Genomic DNA, 18658 nt, shown 5'->3' on the forward strand with positions numbered 1-18658 from the left:
ACACACAGCCACTGATACACACACACACACACTGATACACACATACAGCCACTGATACATACAGCCACTGATACACACAGCCTTTGATACACACAGCCACTGATACACACACACACACTGATACACACATACAGCCACTGATACATACAGCCACTGATATATACAGCCACTGATACACACAGCCACTGATACACACAGCCACTGATACACACACACAGATACACACACACACACACACACACACACACACACACACACACAGATACACACACACACACACACTGATACACACGCACACAGATACACACACACACAGATACACACACACAGCCACTGATACACACAGCCACTGATACACACAGCCACTGATACACACAGCCACTGATACACACAGCAACTGATACACACAGTCACTGATACACACACCCACTGATACACACAGCCTCTGATACACACAGCCTCTGATATACACAGCCACTGATACACACAGCCACTGATACACACACAAAGCCACTGATAAACACAGTCACTGATACACACACACACACACACTGATACACACACACACACACACACACACACTGATACACACACACTGATACACACACACACACACACACACTGATACACACACACATCCACTGATACACACAGCCACTGACACACAGCCACTGATACACACATCCACTGATACACACATCCACCCACTGATACACGCATACACACATACACACACACAGCCACTGATACACCTACAGCCACTGATACACACACACACACACACACACTGATACACACACACACAGATACACACACACACACACACAGATACACACTCACACACAGATACACACACACACATATACACACACACACTGATACACACACACAGCCACACACACACACACACTTATAGACACATACACACATACACACACAGCCACTGATACACCTACAGCCACTGATACACACATACACACACATATACAGCCACTGATACACACACACAGCCACTGATACACATACACACATACACACACTGATACACACATACACACACTGATACACACACACAGCCACTGATACACACACACAGCCACTGATACACACACACAGCCACTGACACACACACAGCCACTGATACACACACACAGCCACTGATACACACACACAGCCACTGATACACACACACAGCCACTGATACACACACAGCCACTGATACACACACTCACACTCAGCCACTGATACACACACACACTGACACACACACACACACACACACACACTGACATGAGTGACTGGACAGGGGGGGGTGGGAGAGAGGAAAGCCGTCGATCCGAGCAGTTGGCTCCCCGCCTCCCCCTGCACCGCCCGCCTGCCAGCGGCAGCAACCGCGCACCCCCACTGCCCGCCCCCGCAAGGGGACTGGGAGGAAGGGGACAGGGGAAGGAGCACCAGGAGGACATGAGGTAAAGGTACACTCCCCCCTCCCACCACCGCTACCACCTCCTATCACCCCGGGAGGACAGCCATGGGGAGCCGGGGCAGAAGGGCGGGGGGGACACCGCGCAGCCACCACTGCCCGCCCCCAACCGGGACAGGAGAGAAAAAACCAGGACTGTCCCGGCAAAACTGGGATGACTGGTCACCCTAGCTATATGAAATCAACGTATTATTATTGTAGCCCTGTTTCCCCCTGAACACAGAAAGCTACCGGTGCTGTCCTTTTATCTGTTGGCTCCCAGGAGCCTAAGCCTCTGGTGATTTACTTACAATACGGTGCAGCACCTCCACCTGTGAGGGATCCCAACAGATTGGGAGGAGACCCTCACAGGACCCAATCACAATGAACACACACACTTGTAAAATGAAATGGACTTTACTGTACATAGATAACTCTTAACTCTTAATACGCTATACTCTATTATGACTAAGGGTACAACACGCACCATGCAAGGCGTATCCCACCACCGTGTATCCCACACGTGTCCACAGTACAACCCGTCCCATCCTGTCCTGTGGTCAGCGCTGCCATTATGTGTGTATACTTTATTGGTGCACTTATTAACGATAAAGGCCTGGCGCTCCAGCACCCGAGCCCGCAGATATCTTCACAAAGGATCCGCCGATCCACGATCTCCTCGGCGACGTCTTGGACTCCGCTGGGGCTGTTGTCCCTTAGGGGTGGTCCCACCCTGAAGAGAGTCTCTCTCGCTACTACGTACACTGGCGGCACACTTTATTCTTACCTGGCTGGAGCCGCAAGCCGGGAGGTGTCCCGGCTTGCTCGTTTATTTCCCTCAGCGTGCCGCGCATCATCGGTGCGCGGTCACGCTTCATCGAGGTGTCCCGCGATGTGGGGGATTGCGGTGGGGGGCTCTGGGGGACCCGGCGGACCCGGAGAGGGGAGGGGGAAGCCCTGATCGGAGGACCGATCCTCCGAGGCTCCGGAGCGCGCCCGGGACACCTCGGCGCGCACCCGGTTACTGTCGCGGCCGAGACCGGGCAAAGGTAAGAATAAACTCGGCCGCGACAGTAGGCCTGGTCCCAGACCTCTCACCGGGGTATTCAGGTTCCGCTGTGTTCCTCACTCTTCCTTCAATACTAAAGGGGCAGGGTCCCTATCCTAGGGCCTTTCCCTATAGCAGCCACAAGCTAAGTTCTGACTCAAGGCCTAGCTGGGACCTAGGGGGTTTTCTGACCTAGTGCAGAGGCTACTTGCCTCTGTGCACCTGCACCTCCTTCCCTTATCCTCTCCTGGCACCTACTGACTGTTCAACCTGAGCGCGCCAAATGTATCTTTTCCCCAAGTAGGGGATCCGGCCATGCCATTGGCTCCCTAGTGTCATGTGGTTACATGCCCCTATGCCTTCGGGGGCTGTAGTCCCTTGCGGAGCCTTCCCTATTGGCCGCCGCGTCTGCCTATCCTACTGCGCATGCGTGACACTGTAATGGCCGCCGGCTGTTTTCTGCGCATGCGCGAACCCTACACAAGATGGTGTCGCCCTGCGGAGAGGACCGCGGGAGCTTTGGCGATGCAGTTGCCGCTTCGATGCTGCGCCGGCAACCGCAGCCTACTATGCCCGCTCCCCCGTTGTAGCGGAGGTAAGGGGGAAGAAACCAGGAACCGGGGGAATCAAGGAGGCCGGGCAACATCATGCTTTAAAATAACAAGTAGTTGTACTTCACAAATCCCAACACTGACTGATAGCCATACATAAACTTGTTTTCCAATCCTACTGTATGACATATTTCCCTGCGGTCCTTTACAATGTAGGAGATTCTTGTTATCAGCTTTAAAGTAGCTTTTCATGTTCAAGATCATAACCTTCTCTCCCCTACAGTAAAATGAGCATATTTTGATATACAGCAAAGCCTAATTGATTATAAAGGGTAGGAGGGAGAGTCTTGTAACACAGTAGATTACGTTGGGGGGGGGGGGACATACTGTACTGTATGTCCATTGTGTTCAACCTTTGTTGAATTCTAATTGGGCAAGATACTTATTCTACTGTATAATTATAGTTATTGCCTTTGAGGTTATTGCACCTGATTAAATTCCCCAGTCGCTATGACTCATATTTACTAATATGGTACTATGCATAAGACAGTTTACAGCTCATTCAAGGGTGGCTTATGGCACAGCACTGCTTGGTAAATATGTGCCTCAATCTTTGTGTGCCTTGGGCGACAAATACTTTGATTGTATGCTCTATGGAGCAAGAATTCTCTGAGCTGTATTGCAGTGCTGTATAGCAAACAAAGATTTTAACTACGACATAATTCCACTGTCTGAATCTTCTATCTGGAGGACACAGATCCAAACAAATATTATTGGAGTTCATCAAGCTTGCTTGTACCCTTCCTCCCCTGATTCCCTTTCAAGCAGCAGACCAAGCAATATCCTACAGGTATGTTTTTTTGTTTTCTTTTTAATAATAAATCAGTTCTGTACTATGAGAAAATACTTGTAGCATTTTTTTTAAACAACTCTGAATTTACATTTTAATGTATTATAATGTAACAATCATTTTTTGTTTCTATAGCAACCATTTACAAAGTTACATCCCCTTCCTCTTCTGAAATAGGGCCCTTTTTGAGCCCTGCCCTCTCTCTAGCAGTGCACTAAATGTATCTAGTGACTGCCTGGTCACATGATCTTCCCCACAGAACTTTGCATCTTTGGCCCTCTTCTGCTGCACTGACAGCCATTTAGGAAACCACTGAGCCGAATCCTCCCTGATCGACCGGCAACTTAGCTAATTATTTATCATTGTGTGGATTGTATTGATGCACATATTAAAGGGGAAAAAATGTTTAAAAAAACGGCAGCTTGGACTGCTGCTTTAATATCCACACATGCAGAGAGTCCTTTACTGTTGCATGTGACTCTCCTGTTTCTTATTGAAGTGAAACTTCTTTAGTGGCACCTATTCTGATGGGGTAAAACGGGAGAGATGGGGGACAAATGTGAAACGGAAGTGACGTCACGGCTACCCCATCCCTCCCCCCCACATGCCTGCTGTGACATGCGGCGGCGGTGGCGATAGCCGCCGGCGCCGCTCCTAACGGCCCCCACACACCCGCTGCCATGGGTGTACAAATATGGCTGGCGCAGAGCTTCCGGTGCTGCGGGTGTGGGTGTAGTTAGATGGCGGAAGCCCCGCAAGTCCTCCGGCTGTTCAGCCTCTCTCCTCCCTAACTACGCTTCCCCTTCCATGTGTCCCGCTTCCTGAGCACCGCCGGGGCCGGAGGAGGAGAGCCGCCATTCCCCCCACACGTCCACACAGACATGGGAGGTTGAGGCGCATGCGCAGATTTGACCGCCGGGTCCACAGGCCAGGAAGCTATCTGCATCCGTTGATGCGAGGCAGCGCATGCGCAGAGTCGCCCACCCCTCGTAGCAGCGTCGGAGGCTGAAGTGGAAGCGGCGCCGAGAGTGGAGATGCAGCTGTCCCCATCCCTCCCCGATCCACGCAATTGAACGAGGACAGCACAGCACGGGGGGGTGCTCGCCTCTCACTGCTCCGGTAACGCGGGAAGCGGGGGTTTGAGTGCGCCGCTTCCAATGCAGCACTGCCGAGGGGGGGCTCTCAATCAGGGTATCTGCCCCTCACATACGCCGGGCCCGGTGCGGCCGCGTCTCCCTGGGGGTGGGGGTGCGGGGGAGGAGAGACTCAGACAGAGCCGCCGCGGGTCCGCAGCTCTGCCTGCGTTTTTGGGGGGGGAGAGGAGAGTCTCAGACAGAGCCGCCGCTGGTCCGCAGCTCTGCCTGGGGTGGGGGGAGTCAGGAGGGAGGGGGCAGGACACAGAAAGAGAGACACAGATACACTGACACACATACACACACTGACTGACACACACACACACACATACACACTGACTGACACACACACACTGACTGACACACACACACTGACTGACACACACACACTGACTGACACACACACACACACACACACACACACTGACTGACACACACACACACTGACTGACACACACACACACTGACTGACACACACATACTGACTGATACACACACACATTGACACACACACACACACTGACTGACACACGTACACACGCACACTGACTGACACACATACACACGCACACTGACTGACACATACACACGCACACTGACTGACACACATACACACGCACACTGACTGACACATACACACGCACACAGACTGACACACATACACACGCACACTGACTGACACACATACACACGCACACTGACTGACACACATACACTCACTGACCGACACAGAGAGAGAGAGAGAGAGAGAGAGAGAGAGACATACAATGACACACACAAACACACATTGACTGACACACACACACATTGACTGACACACACACATACACACACACATTGACTGACACACACACACACACACACACACTCACTCACACACTGACTGACACAGACTGACACACATGCACACACTGACTGACACACATGCACACACTGACTGACACACATGCACACACTGACTGACACACATGCACACACTGACTGACACACATGCACACACTGACTGACACACATGCACACACTGACTGACACACATGCACACACTGACCGACACACATGCACACACTGACCGACACACATGCACACACTGACCGACACACACACTCAAACAAACACACATACTCTCTGACCGACACACATACATACTCACTGACTGACACATACACCGACTGACACATGTGTGCCGAGCACGCGCGTTATAAGTCAATTTCTGTGACAAAAGTCAAAGAAGTTTCACTTACTATGCGCGTGCACAGCACTCACAGCTTTTTTTGTTGTAGGTTGGAGGTGCAAAATAAATATGTATTATTTAAGAATTTATTTCCCCTTTTTTATCATGACCTCGTAGTTCACTCTAAAACTATGCACTATCTTGTGCTCTTAGAAACACTGATATAAAACTCTTATTCACATAGACTGTTAAAATTGTCATTCAATTGAACTGCTATTGAATTAAGTATTGTATTAAGCGTTCATTTGATAAGAACAGAGCTATTTAATTAAGTATGAGCCCCAAACTAGCTCATGGCATAAGCAGAGTAGTATCCCGTGTGTAAGCCATGATATTTGTTATTGTGATACCTGAAGTTAGGCTTTCTGCAGCTAAAAACAAAAAGGAGAAAAACAAAACAGTTTAAGATCGTTGGTTTGGCGTCTGCCTCACTGATTTTTATCATTAGGGTTTCATAGACTTTAATTGATGCTGCATTTGAGTATCATATGATTGCTACTCTGTTGTTTCCCCCCTGTGGCATTTAGCTGTGTGTATGTTGAGGTTAAAGGTTTTCCCATAGACGTTTACTGCCTTGCGTTTCATAGCACCTGAAGTGACCTCATCGGAGATGCCCCTCTGCCCAAATAGCTGAGTTACACTGCTAGGCACTAAGGGAGGATTAGTTTCTCCATTCAAGTGGAGGTAACTCTTCCTACGGTAATAGAAAAGAGTCGGGTTCAGCACCGCAAAAAAAAACGTGCTGCAGGCAGGTTAAAAATGAACTATTTATTCGGCATGATGCCTAAAGACATACAACAGATGATAGTCCTCTGACGCGTTTCCTGCCACGATGGCACTTTATCAAAGAGTAACTACCTGCTCAGACAAGACTTCTTAAATAAGCACCTACTGTAATTGACTGCACAGGTACAGGTATCATGTCCCCACCCCTTGTCCATCTGATTGTCCGACCACAGGTGATACAGGTGCGCCGACGAGTATTCTAAAACTTGCCTTGGAAAATCTGGGGCAATCACCAACAAGATCCAGGTACATGCAGGGTACATGCTGGGTACATGCTGCAACATTTCAGTGACATTTCTGCAGAGACTAATGGCCCATCGGATTAACACAGCAGGGGTCCAGTTTCTATATGGGAATCCTTTGCAGCATAAAGATACCTTTATACACATGTAGCCATGCATAATAATGACTGCGTACATCTTCCCTGTTGGCAGTAAGCCCTGGTAAGTACAGGCCTGCCAACAGTAGTTATGGAGGTTTTCCCTCACACCCTGGTGTGGTGCCCTGTGTAAGGAGGGGAGTGGCTGTATGCTCTGAGTCCCTGGATAGTGACATCAGACATGCGCCTGCCCCCTGAGGTATAAAGGGCACAACACTGTCAGTTAGTTTGGTTGACAATGTTGGTGGCAAAGTAGTTGCAAGTGTTAGCCAGCAGTTGTGTGAAGCGGTTGGAGGAATACTTTTGTGACCCTAGTGCTGTAACTAGCGGTAGCAGAGTGACCAATCAAGTCTGTCTAAGCCACGCTGTGTCCAGGGACCTGGCGCAGGGGTGATCTCCCTAGGAGAAAGGGAATCCCACTTCAATACGGGAGGGCGTACCTGGCAAAGGGACAGCACGACGAGATGTGCGGCTAGAGCCGACAGCTGCATGGGGCAGTCTGCTACATCCCAACCTACAATAAAGATGTCATGTTCAAAGAAACCCCCACTGTGTGAGTGTGAGATTACTCTGCAGTGGCGGTCACCACCGAGAAGGAGTTCCTCACCAGGACAATCTCCCTGCGGAAGCATAGATCCTGATGAGGTGGAGGCGCTGCACGTGAAGTAAGTTGGACTCGTAACCACTACCTCAGATACCTGTCCTGATGATATCCTCTATAACACCAAGCGGGAGACTCAGGAGTCCTGTTACTTGCAGGTGCACCACCACACACAACCTTGTAATGGGGACCGGTTAGACCACACGGGCCAATGTGAGATTGGGTGGGTCAGACAAGGGGGGGTCCAGCCGTTACACACACTTTAACACAGATTAGTCTGTGAGTATAAGAACCACTGGATGTATGAAGTTTGGATGTCCCAAATTTAGTTTCAGACATATTGCACTATGTTGTATATGTTTCTTATTTTTCATGGTCTGTGCGCTCCCTGACTCCTCTGGACTTGGAAATCACCTGGATTAAAGAAAGTAAACCTGATCTAAGGTTAAGCAGCATCCGACCAAGTTGTTTATATAAATTTTATTTTATTTGCACATATTCACTGTGTTTATATACAGCCCAAATTATCACAAGATTTATTTAGATCTATTTGAATCACGTTTAATACAGGATTTACTTGAAATTATATTGTTTAGATTTAAGCGCTATTGGATAGTACACACCCCTTTTTTTCACTATGCATATATATATTGTGACAAACGGCTTACTCCGGGGCTCCGTCGTTTGTCCGGGACTGTTTAGAACACGGTCTTTTAGGGTAGGTTAAATGATGAGGCGTCACGTACTGTTCCTTTAAACAGGCTATGCCTGGTTTATTCAGTCCCAGGCACTGAGACTGCCACAGTGCATACAACAGAAAACAGATCAAAACAAAAGCTGCTCACCTGAGCGATAACTTAACTTAGATATCCCTGACTCAGGGTTGGAAGTGGCTTTTCCACTTCCAACATCAAAACACGGTACTTTTGCAGTCTTACACAAATGAACAGAAAGATTGAACCTGTTTGGGGAAGAGGCTTCTCCCCTCTGTAGTTCAGCAGCCTTCCAGCCTAATGGCTCTTGTGGGGAGACCAGAGCAAACAGGAAATCAGTCTTTCATACCTGATTCCTAATTAGCATGACAGGTGACAGAAATCAGGCAGCAGACAAACTCTGGTCTGGATCTCTCATCCCTCAGTTCCAGCGCTTGCCAAACTGTGGGATGGAGTGTATGTATTATAAGGCTGCACTCCCAGGCCAAACAGGATAGAAACTGTCTAGTATCCTGGGAGCCCTATATACGGAATTTATTACCATCCCCTGGTTTCTGTCACATATCCTCCCCCCCAGCTCAGACCTCGAGGGATGAGCGACCATGGATATTAGGGAGTGCATCCTTGACAACCCGTCAGCATTGCCATGTTTGTGCCCTGACCTGTGTTCCACAGAAAATTTAAAGGGTTGTAGGCTTAGGAACCACCTGGTCACTCTAGCATTCTTTTCCCTGTTTTGACACATCCAGGTAAGGGGTGCATGATCTGTGACCAACCGGAATTTTCTCCCCAACAGGTAGTATTTGAGCGTCTCTACAGCCCACTTTATTGCGAGACACTCTTTCTCTACTATGGAGTAATTTTTCTCCTGGGGATTTAGTTTCCTACTTAAATAAAGGATGGGGTGCTCCTCCCCTTGAGACTCCTGGGAGAGTACCGCCCCCAGCCCTACCTCAGATGCGTCGGTTTGGACTACGAACTCTTTGGAGAAGTCAGGTGTGACCAACACTGGTTGGGCACAGAGAGCTTCTTTCAGGCTTCTAAAGGCCTGTTCGGTTTCGGGGGACCACTTTACCATTAGCGGTCCTCTTGCTTTTGTGAGGTCAGTTAGTGGGGTTGCCTTAGTTGCAAAATTGGGAATAAACCTTCTATAGTACCCAATTAACCCCAAAAAGGTCCTTACTTGTTTTTTTGTAACTGGCCTTGGCCAATTTTGTATCGCCTCCACTTTGAGTGTTTGGGGTTTGAGTAAACCTCTGCCAATAGAATATCCCAGATACTTGGCCTCCTCCAGACCAATAGTGCATTTAGCGGGGTTAGCAGTTAGTCCAGCAGACCGGACTGCGTCAAGCACAGCTTGGACCTTTGGAAGGTGGGATTGCCAATCTTCACTATGGATTACCACATCATCCAGGTAGGCGGCAGCATACCGAGCATGTGGTTTTAAAATTTTATCCATCATTCTTTGGAATGTGGCGGGAGCTCCATGTAAGCCAAAAGGCAACACCTTATACTGAAAGAGGCCGTCTGGGGTTGAGAAGGCTGTCTTTTCTTTTGCCCTTTCTGTGAGGGGAACCTGCCAGTACCCTTTTGTTAGGTCTAGGGTTGTGAGATATCGGGCTTTGCCCAGTCTCTCTACAAGTTCATCTACCCTGGGCATAGGATAAGTATCAAATTTTGACACCGCGTTTAGTTTCCGGTAGTCATTACAAAACCTTGTTGTACCATCTGGCTTTGGGACTAAGACTATAGGGCTGTTCCACCCACTTTGGGATTCCTCAATTACACCTAGTTTTAGCATTTTTTTAACCTCTAAACTTATAGCCTTTCTTTTGGCCTCTGGGATTCGGTACGGTTTAAGGTTAACTCGGACCCCCGGTTCAGAGACTAGGTCATGTTCAATTACGCTAGTTCTACCTGGCCGTATAGAGAAGATTTCTTTGTTTCTTTTCACTAAATTCTGAACCTCTCGTTTCTGATGAACAGACAGGGTTTCAGCTATGCTAACCTCTGGGTCAGTTTCTTGATTCTCTGACGGACCTGGGGGTACTAGGGTTAACAAGACTTCTCTATCTTTCCAGGGCTTGAGTAGGTTTATATGGTAAATTTGCTCAGGTTTCCTCCTACCTGGCTGTCTTACCTTATAATTTACTTCTCCCACTCTTTCCAAGACCTCATATGGCCCATGCCATTTAGCAAGGAATTTACTCTCCACGGTGGGAACCAGAACTAGTACCCTATCACCTGGAGAAAAAATTCTGACCCTAGCACCCTTATTATATGTATTCCTCTGTGCTTCTTGAGCTTTCTCCATGTGTTCCCTCACTATGGGTAGTACTGCAGCAATGCGGTCCTGCATCTGGGCAACATGCTCTATTACACTTCTGTAAGGGGTAACCTCGTGTTCCCAAGTCTCTTTGGCTATATCCAGTAAGCCCCTTGGGTGTCGGCCATACAATAGTTCAAACGGGGAGAAGCCAGTGGATGATTGGGGAACTTCCCTAATGGCAAATAACAGGTACGGTAACAAACAATCCCAGTTTTTCCCATCTTTATCAACCGCCCGCCGTAACATGCTCTTTAAGGTTTTATTGAACCTTTCCACTAAACCATCTGTTTGTGGATGATAGACTGAGGTTCTGAGATGCTTGATTTTTAGGAGTTTACATAGCTCTTTCGTTACTTGGGACATAAATGGTGTTCCCTGGTCAGATAGAATCTCTTTAGGAATCCCGACCCGGGAAAACAGAACTACTAACTCTTTTGCTATGTTTTTAGCTGAGGTGCTACGTAGGGGAACTGCCTCCGGATATCGGGTGGCATAATCTAATATTACCAATATATGCTGATGTCCCCTAGCAGACTTTATTAGGGGTCCTACTAGATCCATAGCAATCCGGTCAAATGGTACCTCTATTATGGGAAGGGGTACCAATGGGCTGCGGTACGCCTTGAACGGGGCGGTGATCTGACATTCTGGGCATGAGGAACAATAATTCGTAATTTCTGCCAGAACCCCAGGCCAATAGAAGCTTCGAAGAACCTTTTCTTTTGTCTTTTCCACCCCTAGGTGTCCCCCCAATGGATGACTATGTGCGAGGTGTAATACTACGTTACGGAATGTCCGTGGTACCAACAATTGTTTAGTTGTAACTGATTTCCTTTTATCAACCCGATATACTAGGTCGTTCTCTACCTCGAAGTAGGGGTAAGCAAGTGACCTATCTGGTTGGCCAGGAGTACTATTCTGGTCCCGTATATTTCCCCTTGCTACCGCTAATGTGGGGTCCTCCCACTGGGCCTTCTTAAAACTCCCAGGACTGACCTCTATGTCAGCGAGGGTCTTATCCGGTTCTGGGGTGGTAAGTGTCTGCTCAACATCTTGATTTGGGGTATTCCCTACCAAAGTAGTGATGGGGAAGGGAATTTTACAGCACTCCTCCTTTTCCCCCTTCTTATTTGGGCCCTCGTCAACCTCCATTTCTGAAAAAGGGAAAGGATTTGTTTCTTCTAATACTTCATTATGGTCCGCTATTGAACTCTGGGCGCTATTCTGAGCGGGGGACCACATTTTTAGAAAATGGGGAAAGTCGGTCCCTATTAACACATCGTGTGCCAGTTTGGGTACAATACCCACCTTGAAATCTAAAGAACCAAACTCTGTTTCAAAAAAAACATCAACAGTGGAATATTCATGATTATCCCCATGTATACAACAAATTGCCACTCTTTGTGAACTGTTTCCCTGTTTCTTCTTAATGGGCAAGAGGTATTCGGACACTAGTGTGACCATGCTCCCAGAGTCAAGAAGTGCCCGAACCCTCTTACCATTAACCTTTACAAATGCCCACAGATGGTTATTCAAGGGGTCCTCTGGGCTAGGGCCCATACATTGGGACAACAGCGAATAAGGTTCCACGCTGTTGCATTGCATGGGCTCATCATTTAGTGGGCAGATTTTTGCTGTGTGGCCCCTCTCATGACAATTTACACATTTAGGTACATAGTCTGTGTCCCACTTAGAGCCTTTTCCCGGCTCCCCATGTTGGCTATTGCCCTTAGTGTGCGAACCACTGTTGCTGGTGCTGCGTGAAGGTGGTCGCCGTTCTTCAGCGCCCCTTAACCCCGGTACCCTTTTACCGTCTCTGGAAGAGTCCTGGAACCTCGGGTAGTGGGGTTGCTCCACGACTGTGGGTTGCGGGTGCTCTTCTGCTGCATTGTACCTTTCTACGAGGGCCACAAGCTCATCCGCATTGTGGGGGTCACTCCGACTGACCCAACGGCGTAAGGCAGAGGGAAGTTTCCTCAAGAACTGGTCCATGACCAACCGTTCCACGATGTGGCTGGCTGAGTTGATCTCGGGTTGTAGCCACTTCCGGGTGAGGTGGATGAGGTCATACATCTGGCTTCGGGTGGCTTTATCCATCGTGAAGGACCATGCGTGAAACCTTTGGGCGCGAACAGCCGTGGTTACGCCGAGGCGGGCGAGGATCTCGAACTTCAATTTTGCATAGACGTTAGCTTCGGCTGGCTCTAGATCAAAGTAAGCCTTCTGGGGTTCGCCGCTTAGGAAGGGTGCGATTAGACCAGCCCACTCAGCTTCTGGCCATCCCTCTCTCTGTGCCGTGCGTTCAAACGTGAGAAGATAGGCTTCCACATCATCCGAGGGTCCCATCTTCTGAAGGTAGTGGCTTGCCCTGGTCATTTTCGGTACTGGGGCTGCCGCTGCCAGTGGAAGGTTACTGATAGTCCCCCTCAGGATCTCGAGTTCCTGCTGTAAGCCCTGAGCGAACCGCTGTTGCTCCTCTCTCAGCAAGCGGTTTGTCTCTTGCTGGTTTGCATTCGCGTTTTGCAGGGCTTCATTCGTCTGTTGCTGGTTTGCATTCGCCTGTTGCTGGTTGGCATTCGCCTGTTGCTGGTTGGCATTAATCTCTTGCTGGGCTATTAGCAGCTGTTGATGGGCTGCATTCGTCTGCTGCTGGTTTGCATTAGTTTCTTGCTGGGCTATTAACAGCTGTTGCTGGGTTTCATTCGCGTCTTTCTGGGCAGCGACATTGCGTACCAGCGCACCCACCACGTCTTCCATCTTGTTTGCAGAGGATGAAAAAAACTTTTTTTTTTTTTTTCAAAGTTCTTCAACCCGCAGACCCCCTAGTGCTCTGCCCGCATTCTCCACCATATGTGACAAACGGCTTACTCCGGGGCTCCGTCGTTTGTCCGGGACTGTTTAGAACACGGTCTTTTAGGGTAGGTTAAATGATGAGGCGTCACGTACTGTTCCTTTAAACAGGCTATGCCTGGTTTATTCAGTCCCAGGCACTGAGACTGCCACAGTGCATACAACAGAAAACAGATCAAAACAAAAGCTGCTCACCTGAGCGATAACTTAACTTAGATATCCCTGACTCAGGGTTGGAAGTGGCTTTTCCACTTCCAACATCAAAACACGGTACTTTTGCAGTCTTACACAAATGAACAGAAAGATTGAACCTGTTTGGGGAAGAGGCTTCTCCCCTCTGTAGTTCAGCAGCCTTCCAGCCTCCTGGCTCTTGTGGGGAGACCAGAGCAAACAGGAAATCAGTCTTTCATACCTGATTCCTAATTAGCATGACAGGTGACAGAAATCAGGCAGCAGACAAACTCTGGTCTGGATCTCTCATCCCTCAGTTCCAGCGCTTGCCAAACTGTGGGATGGAGTGTATGTATTATAAGGCTGCACTCCCAGGCCAAACAGGATAGAAACTGTCTAGTATCCTGGGAGCCCTATATACGGAATTTATTACCATCCCCTGGTTTCTGTCACAATATACACATTGTGGTTATTTTGGGGGTTCAATATGAGCTTACAGGGGTTCTGTATGTTTGGGGATCAACCAATCAAGATGACCACACGCAGCCAATAGGAATTCTGATCCAAGAAATACATAACCAATGTATGCAAATAACATAAAAATGTGAATATAGACAGATAGACATACAAGTATAGACATACAAGTTCATCTATCTGTAGCATCTTTAATGTCCCTCAGGAACCAACCTGCATAATATTGTAAATAAAAGCACACACAATAATTCCCATATATCATGCAGTGCTAAACTGAAGTCGCAAACCACTGCAACCCTACCTCAGGAAACGAGATACAAAATAGAGATAATTGAACCAAGTAGAAAAGTCTGAACATACAATAAATGAACACACCTATACTGACAGAAAATACCTTAGCAAGATACAAACATGTATCTACATGCAACATATATCATTCTATAGATAAACATTGTAGGTCACTACATCCTTGAATCTTAACAAATATAAAAAGGTAACCCTTGATCTATATGAGATTGAATATGGAGGAATTTGTAAATAGCATAATGGATAAATATCCACATAATCGAACCTTAAAATAAGCTTATAGAAAATAAACTGAACAAAAGTCCATCTTTAACTAGTGTAAACACAGGAATAGCAGAGATCATACTCTACACAGCTCCCACATACTTCCTAAGCTATTAGACAAGCATACATGTATATTAGTGCAGTATATAAAACATTACTGCAGAATAGAATCTTAAATCCAAAATGTATTAACACTAAGTGGACCTCTATCTCTAGCCTCATGGAGATCTAAACAGACTGAACTCCTATCTGGTATCTATGTCCAGAAACCTATGGAAAAATAAAAATACAGAGAAATATATATCTCTAAAACACCCTAGTAGTACATACATATAATTTAAACAGATAGCTCTACATATAACCAATGTTATATATCTCAAAAGAGTTTATCACACAGTTGTTTATGTAATGTAGATATAAAATTAGCCTTATTGATGTTAAATATACAATCAGCATAATGCATATATACTAAATATGGTAGTGATGGAGCTCCTGTATACAAATCTTAAGAGGGATGGAGCAGGAAGGATCTCAACATATGGCTCATATGTCACACTAAAAAGTGTGTAAGATCCCAATCTACATTGATACCTACTGGGTATAATGTGTCCATACTATATATCCAGAACATTTCTGGTTTGTTGAGCATGTTCAATCTATCACCATTTCACGAGAGGGTGCAGGAACATGGTCAACACCCGAGAAAATGAAATTCCGGATACCACCCAGATGGCAATTCGTAAAGTTTCTTGAGACTGGATGCAGCGGATCTCTCTTTTTAATCAAATAGACATGCTCCATAATCCTCTTTTTAAGAGGCCTAATGGTGCGTCCGATGTAGTACTTGGCACATCCACATCTCAAGGCATATATAAGTTACAATTGATAAATGTTTGTATCCTTTTTTGTTTTTTTTTAGATTTAACACATTCAGTTGTCTCCATGGGATGGGCATAGTGACACATCATGCAAAATCCACATTTATGGAACCCCCCTGGGGATACCCCTAGTCCTGCTGAAACCAGATTGAGAACTGAAAAAACTTGGAGACAGGAAGGTGGCTAAAGACCTAGCTTTTTTAAAAAACAAACTTTGGGCCCTCCTGTACTAAAGATGCCAGTCCCTTATCCAATTCAATATGTCCCAGTGTTTGGAAATGATGGATCGTACTGCCCCTGCTTGTCTGCTCTGATATGTAATAAGCAGTGGTGTATTACTCATCTTTTTATCATGTTGTCTCTTTCTGTTAACATTTTTTGACAATAAATCATTTCTATCCTTCTGTCTAACATCAAACAGAGCTTCCTCAAGCAGAGGGTCACTGTGTCCCCTAACACAAAATCTTTTTATTAGTTCTTTTGATTGTCTCTCAAAATCCTCCTCTGTGGAGCAAATTCTTCTAAATCTTAATAGTTGGCCTTTAGGGATCCCCTGTTTAAGGGATCTTGCATGATTACTTGTGGCCATAAGAAATTCATTTCTCGAGTTAGCCTTCCCGTATAAATCCGTTTGGATGACACCGTTAATATCTACATAAAGCATAAGATCTAAATAATAAATATGGTGTAAATTGTGTTCAAAAGTAAAAATAAGATCGTAATCATTAGTATTAAGTGAAGTGATGAACTCTTGTAAAGTGCACACATCCCCATCCCAGATAAATAATAAATCATCTACAGTATATAGCGTCTGCAGTATTTAATGTTATTTCTAAAGGGATTGTGGTCACTAAAAATAAAAATAGACGCCCACAACCCCATAAATAAATTCACATACGATAGTGCAAAGGAGGTTCCCATAGCTGTGCCCATAATTTGTAAATAAAATTGTGAAAGCAAAACTAAAATAATTATGCGTGAGAAGAAATGTGATAGATTCCACCAAAAATTTGCAAAGTGCTGGTGCCAACTTAGAAAGATCCCAAAAATATTTTATAACAATAATACCTTGTTCGTGTTTCATAATAGAATATAAGGATGTCACATCCATCGTCACCCATCGAAAATTAGTTTCCCATTTGATGGATCCAATATCTATCAATAAGTCATTAGTGTATTTTAGAAAAGATGGTGTAGCCCACACTAGGGACTGCACAAATGTATCGATGTAACGTGATAGACCATCTCCCAAAGATCCAATGCTTGACACAATTGGCCTACCCGGCGGATATGTCAGCAATTTATGGATCTTTGGGAGATGGTAATAGATGGGACACGACTGGGTGTAACAGATATAGGAAGTCCAACTCTTTTTTGTTACGGACATACAGAACTTCCTCCATTTCCAAAAGGGCTCTAAGTTCCTGATGGAACACATCAGTAGGGTCTATTTTCAATATCTTGTAAAAATGAACATCACTTAATTGTCTCAATGGCTCTAATTTATTGTCCGAGGCCGATTGTACAACAATCGCTCCACCTTTGTCCGCGTTTCTTCATACGGGACTCTTCAACACCCTACTGGCATTTGTTTTATGCAAACCCTATAAGCCCCGGTGCTGAGCTGCTTTTCTGTCTCACGGCTGCTGCCGTGTACCGAAGTATCAGCTGAGCGCTCACCCAATAAGACTCTAGGTTTCTTTACTGTACATTACTTGTTCCACGGCTTGCCAGAGACTATGTTTGGGACTTTCACCCTTCTATGGCAGGAGTTTGTACACCATCGACTGACACCTCATCTGGAGAGAGGAACTTCATCTCCAGTATGTCCAGTAGCTGATGACGGTCATCACCTGTGAACGTTTCTGCATCTGGTACCATGCTGGTTATTGCATGATGTGTCTTTATTATCTCATATTTTTGTATTGTGACAAACGGCTTACTCCGGGGCTCCGCCGTCTGTCCGGGACTGTTAGAACACGGTCTTTTAGGGTAGGTTAAATGATGAGACGTCACGTACTGTTCCTTTAAACAGGCTATGCCTGGTTTATTCAGTCCCAGGCACTGAGACTGCCACAGTTTAAACAGAAAACAAAGCCAAACAAAAAGCTGCTCGTCTGAGCGATAACTTAAACTTAGATGTCCCTGACTCAGAGTTGGAAGTGGCTTGTCCACTTCCACCAACAAAATAAGTACCTTTGCAGTCTTTAGACAAACTAACAGAATGAATGAAGCGATTCGGGAAAGAGGCTTTCTCACCCCTCTGCAGTTCAGCAGCCTTCCAGGCTCTGGGGCGGGGCCCAGAGGAAACAGGAAACAGGTCTTATATACCTGAACTCTAATCAGCATGACAGGTGACAGAAAACAGGCAGCAGACAAACTGTGGAATGGAGTGCCTGTACCACGAGGCTGCCCTGTTCAGCTTAGACAGGACAGAAACTGTTCAGTATCCTGGGAGCCCTGTATATGGAGTTTATTACCAACCCCTGGTTTCTGTCACATATCCTCCCCCCCAGCTCAGACCTCGAGGGGTGAGCGACCATGGATATTAGGGAGTGCATCCTTGACAACCCGTCGGCATTGCCATGTTTGTGCCCCGACCTGTGTTCCACAGAAAATTTAAAGGGCTGTA

At 46.7% G+C, this 18658-nt stretch overlaps 1 protein-coding gene across 1 annotated transcript in view; it reads right to left on the reverse strand.

The window, feature by feature from the left end:
* Positions 1-17907, reverse strand: part of LOC142498016 (uncharacterized) — a 48734-nt gene extending 30827 nt beyond the window's left edge. The window contains exon 1 of the mRNA XM_075606524.1: positions 17806-17907. Coding sequence (XP_075462639.1) covers positions 17806-17907 — 102 coding nt within the window. The remainder of the gene's footprint in view (positions 1-17805) is intronic.
* Between the last annotated feature and the right edge of the window lie 751 nt (positions 17908-18658).

Source organism: Ascaphus truei, chromosome 6 (genome assembly GCF_040206685.1).
Source record: "Ascaphus truei isolate aAscTru1 chromosome 6, aAscTru1.hap1, whole genome shotgun sequence".
Taxonomy (NCBI): domain Eukaryota; kingdom Metazoa; phylum Chordata; class Amphibia; order Anura; family Ascaphidae; genus Ascaphus; species Ascaphus truei.